We start from the raw sequence: 16419 nt of genomic DNA, 5'->3' as shown, positions 1-16419 counted from the left end.
TGTCTGGACGTCCTATGGGCACTAAAGTATCAACCCCTCACCCCATGCGTGCAGCATTTGTGCGTGGTCAGTAAGGAGCCAGTATGTGCGCCTTATTTATGACTAGAGTCCTGCACCGTATTACAGCATCCCCCATTTATCATAAGTGGTGGCAACTTTCATCATCCTTACAAACACTTCACAGTACGCTTACCAAACGCTAGACAATCGTATGTTCCATTTTCATGACGGCTCTTAAGGTGGTTGCATGAACCTCAAGTTAACTGCAAGACACACCTGCACTCCCCTTAAGATGCAGCCACTCCTCTGCACGACCCTCTACGGGCCTGGACCACCCAAGAACCAGCAGCAGTGCATGTGACTCGGGCATTAATGAAATAGTCTGCGTTTTGAAGGAGCGGGCAGATAAAGCATGGTCATGATGAGACTCAATCAAAGAACATGGACCAAGTTGAAAATCCAGTTGAGAGGCGCTGTGCTTAAAGCTGAGACTGGAGCTGACTCCTCTTTGCTTCTGCAGGAGTCTCAGAGCACAGTGGTGCACAACCCTCCAGATGGAGTCAAGGTGATGTTATTTTCTCTCTGCTAGTTTGACCCTGTTGGGTGACATCACAGATCTCGTCCCTATTGACTCCCTCTTCTCCCCTTTGCGCTTTAGGGATCAACAGAGAGCAACGCCACCAATGACGAGGAGGAAATGAAAGGTAGGAAAGGTACTCGCGTACTTTGTTCCCTATTTCCCATCCTTATCCGCGCTCTCTTTCTGTGTCCATTCGCCTGTCGTGATTCGGCAGCTGTGCTGAGACACAACACATGGCTGCCACACTCTTGACCGTGTGCTTGTCGCGTGTGGATGTGCGCTGGTATTTATCGTGAGTCTGGCTGCATTTTGTGTGTGTGTTCTAGCGGACAGTTCGGCGCTGAGTCAGAGCAGCGCTGCAGAAGAGATGCCTCCACTTCTTCCCTCACCTCAAAGCTCACCTGCCAGTAAGTTTATCCATGGCAACCAAAAGCTTTACGGTCCCCCCCGTCCCCGCGGCAAGGACCTAACACCACCACCCATCCCTCACTCCCAACCTGGCTTCTTAAAGACATCGGCAATGATTTCTTTACATTATTATAACACTTCCCTGCCAAGCCTTTGTTGTTTTTTGTTTTTTTAGGGTTCCCACTGGGTTTAGATTTATGGAATATTGAACATTTATTTTATGTTTTGGCTTGTTTATTTTTGCTCTAAGCAAAAGGAAGTTCAGATAAAGGTGGAGCATTGCAGGGAAAGGCTTTTGGAAACACATTTTTTGAATTCTAAAGATCTGGGAACAGGAGAATCTCTCCAGACAGAAGAGCAGAACAAAAAAACTGTTCACTTTTGGAGGGGTTTTGTTGTTTGTCAGCATACATTTCCTCCACTTTTATTATAATGTTGTTGGATCTGCATATTCACACTAGAGTGAGAATATTTGCGGATTTGTGAATCCTAAAGGACCAAGGCTATCTAGAGTCAGACGTTAGTCTTCGTAGTTAGGATGATCAGGTATTTTTTTTTTTAACCAAAAAAACAAATATGTGCTCATGAAACTGGTACGAAACTATTCAGGGTTATGCTAGAAATAATGATAATATTTCAATAAAACATTTTATTTGAGTAAACAAAAACCCCAAGCACTCTTTAAGAAAAATCTCTGTGATTAGCAAGTTAGTTTTTCCAACATTTTACAAACCTGTAGGGTTTCACAGGCATTTAGTACCAGTTTGCCCTTTATGTGTGAAAATCGCTTTGATCAAATCAGATACAAACATTATCTTTAAATCTAAATTACCATAGTAATCTTTGAGGGTTGCATTCAGGTGATAGATTATGGCTGGTAAAACAAAGCAGACAGCCTGTCACCTCCTCCTCTTCCTCCTACAAAGCCAATAGTCACGTTTCCACGACGAGCTGCTCCGCCCACAGTCTGTGCAGTAATGTCAGAATCCGGTGTTTTACTGACCCAGTGGTTATCCACGTTTTCTGACAAACCACATCAGTTTTAAATGGGATTTGTCCACGCTGCACCTTGATTTTACTGCACCCATCATCCTTTGCAGTCCTGAAGAACTGAGTGTAGTTGCTGTCATTTTAAGTTTTTACATCCCATTGGTCAGCAGCTGTTCTTTGCTTTTGTTCTAACTGAGGGGGAAAAGCTTTTTTTTTTTTTAATCTGTAAAGATGTTTGCACTTAGTCAGTGAAAGCGTCCAGCATGGCAACAGTTTGATCAAAATAGAGATCATACCTTAAGGGTTGTTATTGTGGAGGACCATTGAACACAATCATACATGAGGAACAGGCAGCTGACACACAGTGAGACAGACCATTGACTGTATGTGAAAACTGGACTGAGTGACCCTTCGACTTCCAAACAGGAAGTACCCTCTGGTCCCAAAAACCAATAGACTTGTATTGAGAAAATACAACTATTACTCGGTCATTAAACACTCTTGCTCTGATGTTCTTCCTTATCCTAATTTTTCTTTGTGGTCTCACATCGAACGTTCAAAATGTTTTTTCGACAGATTTCGTGTAGCCTGCATTCAGTGGAAGGAGTGTGGACTTCAAACAAGCTCACTCCTGATCCTGAATGGCCAAAGCGGTTGCCATGGAAACTTTGACTCAGACATATTTGGACCTATCACTACTTACTGACAATGTCTGGTTCCAACATGGCGACAGCTGTAACGCGGAAAAATGGCGACGGAATTTACTTTATTTGGTTGGAGCCGGAAGTTGGTCGTTTTCTATGGGTGACGTCCCACTTTTGAGTCTATTTTTGTTGTTTGTTTTGAACCTTTTAGTCACTTTGTTCCCAGATCTCATCATTCTCTCTGTGAGCTGCAAAACCATAGATTGCAGATGTTTAGTCACAGCTGTTTCAGCCTTTAGATCAGCCAAAAACATCAGGGTTTTTTTTGTCTTCCTTTGGTAGATTAGGATCTATTTTCAAGTCAATAAGGGCCACTGTGGGAACCCTGAAATGTGTGTGCGTGTGTTTGTTGGTGCCAACTGCACCTCTCTCCCTGTCGTCCTAACCTGGCAGCCCCAGCTGAAGAACTGGCTCACCCAAACCGGCCTCCTGGTCTGACTTTCCTGAACAATTCCCTCCATAGAGCATCGTCTGGGTTTTTTTCCCTTCATGCATTGCTCATATTTCCTCCTTTAAGCCTTCAGCAGGATGGTTCTTCGATGGCTTCCATCAATGCTCCTCCTTCCACTATGACTGTGCAGGACTTTGCTAACATACTTTGAGGGAGAGTCAACAATACTCTTCACTCCCTTCCTGTTTTTCCCCTCAGCTTCCTTCCTGAACACGCGGTTTCCCCACAGGCATAGTGTGAGCTAATAACCAGGGATGGCTTCGATCTGTTCTTTGCTTGATGTTCATCAGAGGAAGCCTTGTTAATGTGTTTGAGCGTTAAGGGTGAAGACGCTGGCATTACTTCAATTCCACGTCCATTTTCTATTCCTCTCATCTCTCACCTACATTTCTCCTTTGAAATCTCTCCCTTTCCTGTTTTACTGCATGAACCGTTTGCATTTTGTGTGTGGCTCATCCATTTTTTTTTCTGTTGTCCTCCATGTGTTTGCTGACCATCCATTGTGTGTTTCAGTTCCACCGCATGACGTAAAGCGCATGGCATGGAACAGCACAGTCAACAGCTCCTGTCCCGACTCTGACCACTCACAGTCCTCAGTTGTTGCTGCTCCACTAGGGAGCAACGCTGTCGCTGCTAAAAGCAACACTAAGCCGAGTAAGACCACATCTGCACTTACTAACCAGCTTTCCCTGTTTTCTTCTCACTGTAGCTCACCCAAGGCTTTCCTCTCTGAATGACATCTATTAAATGAGCTGTGGTTGAGTTTAACAACAAAAATCAAGCTCTGGTCTCCAAAACAGGAAGTGTTGACCTTAATATTGGCCGTTACTCTTACTATCCAAAATCCTGGCCTTTACATGTATCTATAGCACATGGGTTTTGTAAAGAGATGATGTAAAACAAGCAGCTTTACTTTTATTTGGAATTTGACCCCATTTTCCATGTAAATAGCGGTTCATTTTGTAGTGGGTCTTTTCTAGGCTCTTAGGTTTTTGTTTTGGAGGTTTCTACCTCAAAACTCACATCTTATGACTGTTTTTTTTTTCTTCCCTGCAGCAGCCAAAGCAGATGAAACAGCTCTTTATCAAACTGATAGAGCCATCCAGGTTGATTTCTCCCCACCACAAAGTCTGACTTCACCCGTTAGGAAAAAAAGACACTGATTTGTTTTTCTGTTATTGTTACTGTTATGAAAAATATATATGAACTGTTGTTACTTTGGCAGTAGTAAATCAGGATGATATGAAATAGATTATAACTTTTGACAAAGGTTCTTTTTAAAATAAGACACTCTGTGCCACTCATCACAATGCAGCAAATGTATTAGTAGTGTAATGTCAACAGTAATAAAGAAAAAAAATTTTTTTTTATTGTTTATGATGCAGAAATTCCCCGAAAATTAAGAATCTAACACACTAAAAGTAAATCTGAGCTAATTAAGTGACCCCTGCTGCATTCTTCAAACTATACGGCGCACTTTAAATCTTTAAATATGTTCAATTGTAGATGGTTCGCCTTATAATCCGGTGCTCTGAACTGTGAATTCTGGTTGTGCTTACTGACTTCAAACGTATTGTCTGGGTTACACGGAGCTCAAAAACCGGTCTTGTTTTTTGGCACGCCTTTGGTAAAACACTAAGAGCCTGAGAGTCTCAGCTACCATGTTCTGCAACCTTGTGGAGTGATTAGGACTGTCTATAAGCGGTTTGTGAATGAGTCAGATAAAGTTTGAGTGGATTTACTTTACTTTTTAAAAACATTTTTATTTTCTTGAATCGGAGAGTCACATAAAAGAGCCACATGTGGCTTCGGAGCCTCGGGTTGCAGACCCCTGGACTAAAGGTTCCAGCTAGCCTAAACATGCAGAAAAACACAATAATCCGCTGCTGCGGTTCGTAATGGCTGTTTAAACTGTCGATGTTGACGCTGTGTCTGAAAGGTGCTTCGTCAGTTTCATGTGTTGTCCTAACTCTCATATTGATGCTTTGTCTTGATGGCTTGGCGTGAGTGAAGCCGGAAGAGGCTTATTTGATTTTTTTTTTTATTTAAAACGGAGTTGTTTTTTGTGCTTTACATTAGGGTTAGATTTGGTCTGGTTTATGTAACAAAGCAAATTTGTTACATTTAGAAAGGTTGCAGCTCATAAAAACATTTCTTTTTTCCTAGTTTTACAGTTGGGTTTTGTTTTTCCTGGTGATATGATTCTGTTTTAAAGAACAAACATATAAAATATCTTCTAAACTACATCAAATTTGATGGGAAATAAATAAAAATGCATTTTGTCTTTTGGTGAAGCCTTTTTTTTTTCTCTGAAGCTCATGCTAATCCAGTGAATAATGGTGGCACAGTGAGGGAAAACCTGTGCTCTGTTGTCATGGCGATCATTTTGCAGGCTTCGTACGTCTCTATCAGTTGATGAGAGCAGAGAGGCTGGAGATTTGCCCTTTCCGTGAAGATTTTTGTCGGACTAAGCTGTGGTATTTACAGGAAGAAACAGTGTCTGGGTTGAAGGCACTGACGTAGCTGGAGGTCAAAGAGGAGCTTTGTGAAGGAAGGAGGAATCAGCGGGGTGGAGAAAGTGGTTAGATTGGTGACCTGTCTCCCTCTTTGTCTCTGTTTTGTGGTTTCTGCAGCTCGTAAACAAGAGATCATTAAGATAACAGAGCAGCTGATCGAAGCGATCAACAATGGAGACTTTGAAGCTTACACGTGAGTTAATGCTGATCCTGAAAACTCCACACACGCCAGGCGCCATAGGAACTGTAATAACGACAGGTCGTTTCGTTTTTGTTCTTTCCAGGAGGATTTGTGATCCCGGCCTCACCTCGTTTGAACCGGAGGCTCTGGGAAACCTGGTGGAGGGCATGGACTTCCACAAGTTCTACTTTGAAAACTGTGAGGCTTTTATTGCTTTGCATTGCACTGTTTGTCATGCTACGTTCACACAGGCTCAGAAACGGCCACTTCCCATGAAAAGTCAACGTAAGCGCACGTATATGTGCGCTTTAGGCTTCTGTGTTCAGAAGTCTCATGTTCACACACAGCTACTAAGGTTTGAAGTCCATTTTTTTAGCTGTTTGTACAAAACGCGCGTTTTCAAAATGTGGTCATGGAGGAAATTATTAATTGGGGTTTATTCCCAGACGGAATTATGTGACATATAAATCGGAATAGAAAGATTCAGGAAGTTTGCACCATTTTGCACAGAGCTTCTTGTAACTGTGAGAACATGTGCTAAAGTATCGGGTAGCAACAGTCCAGTATAAACATTAAAAACACCTTCAAGAACCCGCGTTATTGAACACACATCACGCACCTGTTGTCGACGTAGCATTAGGTGACATGAGTGGTGATACCTTTAGAGAAAAATCAGGATTACTTTTCTAAAGGAGCAGAATGCACCTTCTGTCTGCTACAATTTACAACTCTTTCATTTTACATTTCAGCTAAATATGATTCTCTTCGTTAAAATAATTTATTTTAGATATTTTACCCAGGTGTCATTTTTCTTTTTTTGCGCTTTAACTGTTTCTACATGCAGCTGCTTTCTTGTCCTCTTCTCTAGTGCTGAGCAAGAACAGCAAACCTGTGCACACCACCCTCCTCAACCCCCACGTGCACCTGATCGGCGAGGACGCCGCCTGCATAGCCTACATCCGGCTCACTCAATTTGTGGATTCCATGGGCCGCCCTCGTTCCAGCCAATCAGAGGAGACCAGGGTGTGGCATCGCCGTGACGGGAAGTGGCTGAACGTGCACTTTCACTGCTCAGGAGCGCCTGCTGCACCCCTCCAGTGATCCGGTATGAGCTCCAACAGTAGAGGATAGGTCCGTCAGAAGAGGCAGCTTCTCAGGTTTTCTCTGGTTCGCCGGCTCTAAATTTGTGAAACTTTGTGGTTACATCATCAAATCTTGAGCTTTGAGATCAAATGATGAAACCTGACAGCAGATCAGGATTTTCATCAGAAACATGCTACACATATACAGATATAAACACTGAACTCTATTTGAAGCCCTTTTTTTGAGCCCCTGCAGTCCTCTTAGGCCGTAAAATACCAAAAATCAATTCTTTGACTTCCAAATTGAAGCACTTTAAGTCAAAGTTACTGGATTTGTTTGTTTTTTTAAACAAATTATTGCTGGGAGGAATTTGTATTCCAACCTGCCTGCACTCACTTTTCCACGCTCTCCATTTCTCTGGGCTGTTGACCCTAGATACTTCAAATCCTCCCTGTAACCTCACTCTTCCACTTGGGTCCTTCTCATTCACAAACATGTACTCCATTTTGCTGCAGCTAACCTTCATTCCTCTTCTTTCCAGGACAAACCTCCCCCCTCTAGCTTCTCATCCACCCTGCTACAAATCACAGTATCATCTGCAAACATCATAGCCCATGGTCATTCCTCTGTCCATCACCATTGCAAACAGGAAGGGACTCAGAGCTGATCCCTGATGTAATCCCACCTCCACCTTGAACTCCTCTGTCATCCCTACAGCACACCTCACTGGCTTACAGCCCTCATACATGTCCTGCACTGCTCTAACATATTTCTCTGTCACTCCAGACTTCCTCATACTGTACCACAGTTCATCTCTGGTCACCCTACAAAAACAAAGTGTAGCTCTCTCTGACCTTCTCTGTACTTCTATATCAGCTTCCTCAAGGCAAATATTGCATTTGTAGTGCTCTTTTTTGGCATAAAACCATACTGCTTCTCACAAATGTTCACTTCTGCTCTTAGTCTAGTTTCAACTACTCTTTCCCAAAACTCCATCATATGGCTCATCAGCTTTATTGCATTTAGCAACCAAGTCAAAAAGTCCTCCTTCCCCCTTCCCCGTTGCTGACAATTCTCTGTTTATCTGCTCTCCCGCTAGCTTACAGCGCCTCACACCACCAACCTAACATTAACGGTGCAACAAAAACATGGCGAGCAATTCTGGAGCGATCCAGCTCAGATGAGGAAAAGCAAAGATGCTCCAAGAACATGTTAAAAACACAATTTCCATCGGAGCGACTCTTTAAAACTTACTGTTGTCAGGGCTCAACTTAACTCCTAGTTGAAAGATGAAATTGGAGGAAATCCATCATTTTCCTGATTTGCTTCCTGAATTTATCAGAAAACACCTCACTCATTTAATGCCTTTCCTTTTCTTCTTTAATATACTGCAGAAAAGAAAAGCTTTAAGAAGTTTTAAAGCTTTTTCTAAAAGAGAAATATGACAAATATCAGAAGAAGGTGAAGCTGCCTCAGTTAGCTTAATTACTCTTCTTGTTGAGGTATTTCATTAGTAATGACCCCTCTTTGTTCCCCGCAGCGGTCTGGAGCCTCCAGTCTACGGGAGTGTGTGTTTTGGGGGCAGTTTTTCAGCAAGCGTGTTTAAGAGGCCCGTCCTCTGCGTGGATTGGCTCATGCCAGGAGCCCGGCCAGGCAAGATCGCGTCCCTCTCCGTGTTACCAACCAATCTTGTCCCTCCTATGACCTGATGGGGGCAGGCTGAGTCCAAGAACCCTGCCCCCCCCATGGGATGATGCATGCATCTGGCGCCTGATTGGAGGGCGCACCTTTGCCCTCTGTCCCTCCCCTGGCAGCCATATTTTTCTGCCCGCGCAAGATGAGACATCCTGGGGGAGGAGAGGATTTACAGTTGAGCTTGTAACAGTTTATGAGTATGAGTTATGAATATACTGTGTAAATTATGACTAGATGTTCAACCCACCAAAACCCAACCTAGCATTTATTACCATCTGATAAGGAAAGGGAGCAGAGAATGTGAAGTTTTTTCTGGACTCGTTTAGGGATTACCTGGTAGACAGTGTTCTGCTTTATCTGGATGACGAAGGGAAATCTTCCTCAAGTGAATTAAAGAGGGAAAGTGATGGAGTCTGCTCCATCACCAGAAACTTGACAACACGAAGCACCAAAGTGTAGAACTTTAGGCTTTTTACGTGTTTGTGTATTTTGTTTTGCGACAGAACGGACATGTGGTTGTGGGATTTGGTCATCCGACGTTAGGTTCCGTGTTTTGTTTTGTTTTTGTTATTTTTTCGTTTGTTTTTTTATTTCTCGTGTTTTAGTGTCCTGTGAAAAAAACCGGAGCCTTTTATGTATCTGTGTGTGCGTGTTGTGTTTTATTTTTTTTACGTTTTGCTCGAACTGACTCAAAAATCGAGGCTATTTAAAAGAAGCCTTTTTTCTTTTTCTTTTAAAAACAAAGAGGGATTTTAATTTGCAACTTTAAAGCCAGCCGGTTTGTGTCGACACGTTTTTTCCTGTGCGTTTTCTATATGCAGCGGACAGGGAGGCCAGGAGAGGCGTCTGCATTTCACATGTTTGCCTGCTGCCTCTCACTCCACCCCCCACCCCCACCCACCTCCAGCGGAGTTCTTTTTAAGCTTTTTCAGCCTTCCTTTCCTCCCACTCTTTCTCTGCTTTCTGCCAAGGCCTGCTTTGTTAATATTCACTGTGTAAATACAGTGTGTGTATAGATATATGTAGAAAGGTGTAATATATGTACATGTATCTAAGAGACACTCATCCTGTGCATTTGGGGGGATCCCCCCCCCCCTTGCGACTCTGTGACCCCTCCCACCGTAGTTTAGGAGCAACATCATCTGAAACAATGTACTAAAGCAGAAGTTGCTGGTCTCTCCCGATGGAATCCAACCAGCGCCCCAAGCCCCATGGCCGCATGACTGTTTTTGAAGATGGGGGATCAAACGAGCAGGATGGACGTAGCGAACCCCACACTTTAACCGCCGCCTTCAAAGTCCTGCCTGCCTCTCCTCATCCCGCCACGCTGTGAGACGCTCCCTCCATATCACCTGCAAAGGCGCCCCCGCCGGCGCGTCTCGGCTCTGTAACATATCCGCACCGCTGCTGTCGTCGTGCTGCTTAAACCGTCTCCCATCAGGATGGTAACTCCTCCCCCTTTCTTCGCTTCCCTCCCACCTCCGTGTTCTGACAAGTCTTGATATTTATTTGTACCTCTCTCCGTTGTTCCTCTGTTACTGAGTTTTTGTTTTTTGGTTGTTGTTTTTCTTTTTGTCGTCGTCGTCGTTGCCGTTAACTTTGTTGTTTGCCGATCTGCCAAGTTGGAGTTCTGCACTCTCGATTGCACACAGGGAAAAAGATTTTTAAAAAAAAGACAAAAGAGGAAGTCAAACAAAAAGATAGGTTTGGATCTAAATTCTCGATGTAATCTACCCCGGGTGGTTTTAAACCAGTTTCTACAGGAACAGATGGATGCAGGTCATGTGACCTCAGCAGGAAACTTAGTTATATGCATGTTTCAGTTACACATTTCTACCATGTACCTACATGATTAAGGATGGAGTTAGTGTTAATATATGGTATTTGCATCTTTTGAAATATGAAATTTCTCCATCCAGAATGTTTCATAGGTGACATGACGATATAAAAAAAATCAAAATTACAAAAAAAAAATATTACAAAAAAGATGAGTTAAAAAAAAAAAAAAAAAAACAAGGTTTCTGGAGCCGTAGCTTGGTATGAGGCCCTTGACGTTCGCATTTTCCCTGCGTTGTAATGATATACTATTTGGGCTGCGCTTTTTACCCCACCCCCCCTCCTCCTTCCAGCCTTTAACACGAATGCTGGATATTTTAATTTCTTTTATTTTTTTGCATGATCATGATGTACAATGAAATACAACCATGAACTGATGACTATCAAGTGTTTGTCTGAGTGTTAGTTGGTCTTCATCATAGCTTTGTTATTCTTGGAACTTGGATCTTGAAAGTATTTAATAAAAATACTATTTCAGCACTGGATGGCCTCTGCAGTCTGACATTTATTAACAGTGGATTCAACTGGATGAAGCTAAAATGTGAACGGATTTGCCATTAGTTCTTGTATACTTGTTTGTTTTGACGCACATTTCATTTACCCTTGATTATCTTGCAAGAAATGCAAGGCATCTGGAAAACGGATTGTTCAAAACCGTACTGACAACCACAAATGATGAAAATGTATCGTTCCAGCCCTAAATCTGAATTACAATTGTCAATCAAGTTAGAAGAATGTGCGGCTACTAACCAGCCTGATAAAGTCTGAACATTTTCTGGTTCCTTTAGCCTCCATATTCATCTGTCATCTCCTACAGTCAGATTAGGCTGTGGGTGAGTGCACGGCCTTTGGAGCTGTCTGCAGCAGCGTCGTCCCTGCAACCCTCCTCTGTCCTGTTCATGTTCCAGCTGCAGCGGAATGCCTCCACCTTGTTTGCAGAAGGCTGTTATTTCTGCTGCTTCCAGTGCGTCTCTAGGAAGTAGGACAGCTCCCCCTGGCTCTTCTGCTCCGTGTGAGTAATGAGGAGAGCTCAGCAGTTGCTTTGCGTTGACACTCTCTCCAGCTTTATCAAAGACGCAGAGATGAGGGGAGGGGGACTCGGGGGAACGTGTCTTGTTAGTTTCTCTCCGACCTTTGACCTCTGCGTGTCGGGAAAATTACGAAAAAAAGCCCAAAAGGCTCTCCTGAATCTAAATTACTTTTGACTTTGGAAAAGGACTTATAACTTTTTCCTGTCCATCACCTCCGAGCTTCTTTCTGCAGGTGTTCCGAGCATCACCTCAACCCAATTTAGTCCAAAATTTTTAATAGGTTAGCATAAAAAAAAACATAAAATAGATTTTAACATTTTACATTTTCATTTTTGCACAAATAGACAAAAATACTTTTTGAGTTTAAAAAAATACAATTTATGAACTCGTGTCTAACCCTAGAAAAACACCACATCTATGCATGTATATTCATAGATGTTGGGTTAAAACAACCTGCGACATCATAACAATTCAAAAAGGAAAGAAAGACCAACAGACAAATGTACCTTTACGAGGAGAGCAGACAGAGATCTACCCAGTAAACAATCTGTCTCCACTCTGGCCTATATTCTGCTGCCTCCTCTTTTAATAAATTGTTTTGGTTTGTCCCTAAGTTACACGTGCGCTGAGCTCTAAGGAGGGGAAACAGATAAAAACACAACTGCAGCGCTATCAGAAAGCATTTATTACAACATGTCCATCCTTCCACAGTCTTCTCAAATCATCTCCGGCCCTGCAAAGCTTATTCTCACGGATAAACTAACACAGAGCGTCCTTCGATTCATTTTAGACACAGCTAACACTGTTCCCAGGAGTGGGATTCAGTGTGTGAATGTGTGTGTGACTGGGTGAATGGGTCGGTGACTGTAAAAGCGCTATACAAGTATAGGCTATTTACCATTTACAATTCATCCATTTACCATTTACCATTCATAATGTAAAATATGCTAAAAGAATAAATGAATGAAAAAAGCTTTATTTATAGTGCTTTACAAAGCCATCAGATTGTCAAAGTAATGTTTTTTTAATAACAAGTAGTTGTTGGCATCTTATTGTCTTTTACTCCTTTTATTGAGTTCTTATCTTTTATGTATTTCATTGCCTGTTGTTTTATGCTGTTGCTGAGAGTTTGGGGTGTCATAATCCCTCCGAGCCCCTAAAATGCATAAAAAACCATGCTATCCTATCAGTTCATCTATCCATACATCTGTCTTGTAAGTTTTATTGTCTTCCTGAAACTATCCTCTGCATTTACCGGGCTTGGGACAGGCACAAGTAGGATGCTGGTTTGTGTCCTGATGACGCTGCTTTTATCTTTTTATGTCTGGCTATTTTTCTATCTGTCTGTTTCTCCATCCTTACCTTTTTTTAACTTTTATTTAAAAAATGTTTTTTTTGTGAAATTTTGGACTTTTTATTTCTTTTATTCTTTTAGTTCTTTGTGGATTTTTCCAGGTCATCATATTTGATGATGCCCTGATGATGTTGGAAAGTGCTACATTAATAAAGTTTCATTCAAAGTGCTTTACCATATAAAGAGAGATAAAAGAAAAATTAAATATCGAGCAAATTAAGAACAAAAATGTAAATATATTAGCAAAAGGTGATAAAATTAATAAAAAATTAAAATGAGTACATGAAAAAGATGCCACTAACTACAGAGTATTAAAAGTCTTTAGTCGACGTTTAAAACGGTTTAGGTCTATCCTGCACTTTTATTATTCCATATCTGTGACCACCAATGGAAAATTTCCCCTAGAAGCTCTTTTTGTGCAGAAATCTTTATTTTTTCTCATGGCTAATTGACGTTACGATGTCCTCGGTCTAAAGTCTGTGTCCCTGCATGCAACATCTTCATTTAGCAGCTCGAAATGGATTCATCAGAGTCAAACAGCAGTTCAGAAAAACATGTTTGCTTTGGCTCTACCTCTGCTGACCCTTTATTTCTTTCAGTGCAGATGAAAAAGATGTAATTTTGTTGTTTTCCACACAGGACAATGATTTTTTTTTTTATAAAAATGTTATATTTTCAATGTATGGGACTTCAATAAAAAGGTTTAGGGGTCAGAAAGAAAACTCTGTTACCCCGTCTTTTAGGGATGAACAAAGCTGTCCGCAGTAATGGACGCCCTCTGCCCTATTGTGGCTGTGTTCATTTGAAACTGGAAACCATTCATCCCTGCCTTTCCCCTCCACCTGCTCCTGAAAGTTAAACCCCTCCAGTGAGTTCACCTCTCTTTGCTCAAAAGTCTTCCATTTCAATTTTCTTTGGTGGCCTTCTACAAAACTTTATTGAGCGCACTTTTGTTTACGGGCTCGGTGACTTTGATCAAGCTTTTCTCCAACAGTTTGGCTGCAGCTCTTCTGGTTCCTGCTTTCTCCCCACTGCACGGGAAGGCAGAGCTCCACGTCATTCACGTCTGAAAGGCTGCAGATCTGAAAAGGTTCCTCTTTAACTGTGAGCATCTTTGCCGCACTCTGCTAATTTTCTTGCTCAAGAGGTTTTGGCAACCTCCCATCTTCTCTTGATTGCTTCTTCATAATCACCCAAATGAGCTCTCACTGGTTCCCTTTTAGCGAGGAGATCAGCGCACACCTGCCTGCGAGTTCATCTTTTGACCTTTTACGCTGTTTTCTTTAAGGACAAAATGCATTTTTTGTCATCCTATGAGTCTGAATGCCCATGATGCAGATGCTGCATCTTTTTGGTCCAGATTCAGCCCCCCCCATCCCTGAGATGAAATAGGCCTGGTCAGTGACAACGGCCTCCCGTGACAGAAGGAGCAAGCTCACCAGGAGCTGCAGTCGCTGTGGCCGCTGCATAAATAGAACATGAGCTCTCTGAACACCTCCGGGCGCAGAGGAGACGCAGCTGCAGGAAGCTGCGCCTGCAAACATCATGTAAACCACAGCGTTACTTCCTGGAAATTAAGTCTTCTTTTTATTTTCTGCTTTTGTTAGTTAAAGCAGAAACATCTCCCCCTCTGGCTGAAAAACAACTACATAGATGTAGATCATCAAGATCCAAAGGCTTGATCTTTCCTGTTCAGCCTTTGAGGCGTCCATTCACCTGATTCTGTGCATTTCGACTGCAATTACACTCTGAAAATCTGAAAATGTATGTTTTCTACTAAAGATTAGGTTGAGGTTTCTTCTTTTTATTTTTTTTAAAAAAAAAGCATTTGTTTTGTTGCTATTTTGCATCCCTAAAAATGGGAAAGCAGGTACTTTTCCCCTCCTTTCACAATATTTGCTCAGTTCTTAAGCATTGTGTGAAAATGAGACAAACACTATCTGCTAGTTTATGTTTATATTTAATGAAAATTGTAGGAGTGAAGACTTTAGGGTTGCTTAGAAGGCATGGGGCGCTTAAGTACGTGCTACAACTTATTTACACACAAACGTAACAAATGTGCTGATGTAATACTGTTTTTTTTAAAGTTATTTTATTTCTTTTCATTTTCAAAAAAAGGAGATCTTACAAAAGACCTTATACCTGGGAAATAAAAGAGAACAGAAAGAAACTTTAAAAAATAAAAGAATACTTAAAATAAAAACATACAAAAGGTACTTTATCCAAACATAAAGTGGGGCAAACAAAGTATTTAGTCAGCCACCAATTGTGTCAGTTTTCCCACTTAAAAAGATGAGAGAGGTCTGTATGAAGGATGACGCTCATCTGCTGGACTTTAAATATGCAGTTGTAGAGTTAGATAAGTTAATTCTTCTCTAAGAGTTCTGGTAAATTGCCTGTCCGTCCTGGGGGAGGATCCCTCCTTCATGTGGGCACCCCTGAGGTTTCTTCGTTTTTTCCGGAATCCGTTTTTTTAGGAGTTTTCCCTTACCGCGAAGGGGGGTCTAAGGGTAGGGATGCCAGTTTAGCTTAGTCAGTTTGTTAGTTCAATTTAGTATTTTCCTATTTCCTATGTATTTATGATCCTTTCGATTTTATGTTTTACTTTTTCAATTACCGATATGAAGCCCATCGAGACGACTGTTGTGAATTTGAGCTGTACATATAAAATTGAATTGAATTGATTTCTTCACACCAAGCTGCTTACTTATTGCAGATTCAGTCTTCCCAGCCTGGTGCAGATCAACAATTTGGTTTCTGGTGTCCTTAGACAGCTCTTTGGTCTTGGCCATAGTGGAGTTTGGAGTGTGACTGTTTGAGGTTGTGGACAGGTGTCTTTTATATAGATAACCAGTTCATGCAGGTGCCATTAATACAGGTAAAGAGTGGAGGACAGAGGATCCTCTAACAGAAGACGTTACAGGTCTGTGAGAGCCAGAACTCTTGCTTGTTTGAAGGTGATCAAATACTTATTTTCCACCAAAATGTACAAAAAATTTTTTTTAAAAATCAGACAATGTGATTTTTCTGGATTTCCCCCCCCCGCATTTTGTCTCAGTGTTGAGTTCTAACCATGATGAAAATTACAGGTCTCTCTCTAATTTTTTTAAGTGGGAAATCTCGCACAATTGCTGGCTGATTTTTTTTATTAGATTGTACCATATCTGAACATTACATTTATTTACAACTGACCTTAATGTATGTGACAAGTAAAATTTTAGTTGATCTTTGTACAAACTTTTTTTTCCTTGCAACGTTAGCTAATAAATTAGTTTCTAAACATGAAAGATATTTTAAAAGATCTATCCTGAACAAACTGAAAGACACAAGTTGATTTTAAACGCATACCTTAACAGGACCATCAGCAGCAAACGCATTTTTTCCCCAACAAGATATTCATCAAAACCTTTCAATTGCGTGTCTAGATACCGAGGCCAGTCCATTAGAGAATTCCAGTCAAGATCAATAGTTCTGATTTAGTTGATCCTCTCCTTCAACTACAGCTGGATTCTGTCTCCGAACAGATCACATATATGAGGTTTTAGTGCGGACAGATGACACACATGAAGCAGGAACTGATGCCAACGTCT

General features: G+C 41.6%; 1 protein-coding gene across 27 annotated transcripts in view; it reads left to right on the top strand.

The window, feature by feature from the left end:
- LOC101170226 (calcium/calmodulin-dependent protein kinase type II subunit gamma) overlaps nucleotides 1-10927 on the top strand; it is a 41291-nt gene extending 30364 nt beyond the window's left edge. For 4 of the 27 annotated variants that reach the window (XM_078937659.1, XM_078937656.1, XM_020712299.3 and 1 more), the window contains 8 exons: nucleotides 521-565; nucleotides 659-704; nucleotides 907-987; nucleotides 3647-3787; nucleotides 5767-5842; nucleotides 5934-6028; nucleotides 6699-6935; nucleotides 8454-10927. In XM_078937659.1, the coding sequence (XP_078793785.1) occupies nucleotides 521-565; nucleotides 659-704; nucleotides 907-987; nucleotides 3647-3787; nucleotides 5767-5842; nucleotides 5934-6028; nucleotides 6699-6931 (717 nt within the window). In that variant the 3' untranslated portion in view covers nucleotides 6932-6935; nucleotides 8454-10927. Of the gene's footprint in view, nucleotides 1-520; nucleotides 566-658; nucleotides 714-906; nucleotides 988-3646; nucleotides 3788-5766; nucleotides 5843-5933; nucleotides 6029-6698; nucleotides 6936-8453 lie in introns of all 27 variants that reach the window. The other 23 variants (XM_011488300.4, XM_011488296.4, XM_011488297.4 and 20 more) reach the window with 6 other exon arrangements.
- The last annotated feature ends 5492 nt before the right edge of the window (nucleotides 10928-16419 follow it).

This window comes from Oryzias latipes, chromosome 19 (genome assembly GCF_053564925.1).
Source record: "Oryzias latipes strain Hd-rR chromosome 19, Olatipes_Hd-rR_3.1".
NCBI lineage: Eukaryota > Metazoa > Chordata > Actinopteri > Beloniformes > Adrianichthyidae > Oryzias > Oryzias latipes.
The sequence above is the reverse complement of the archived record's forward strand: the minus strand, read 5'-3'. Positions and strand labels throughout refer to the sequence as shown.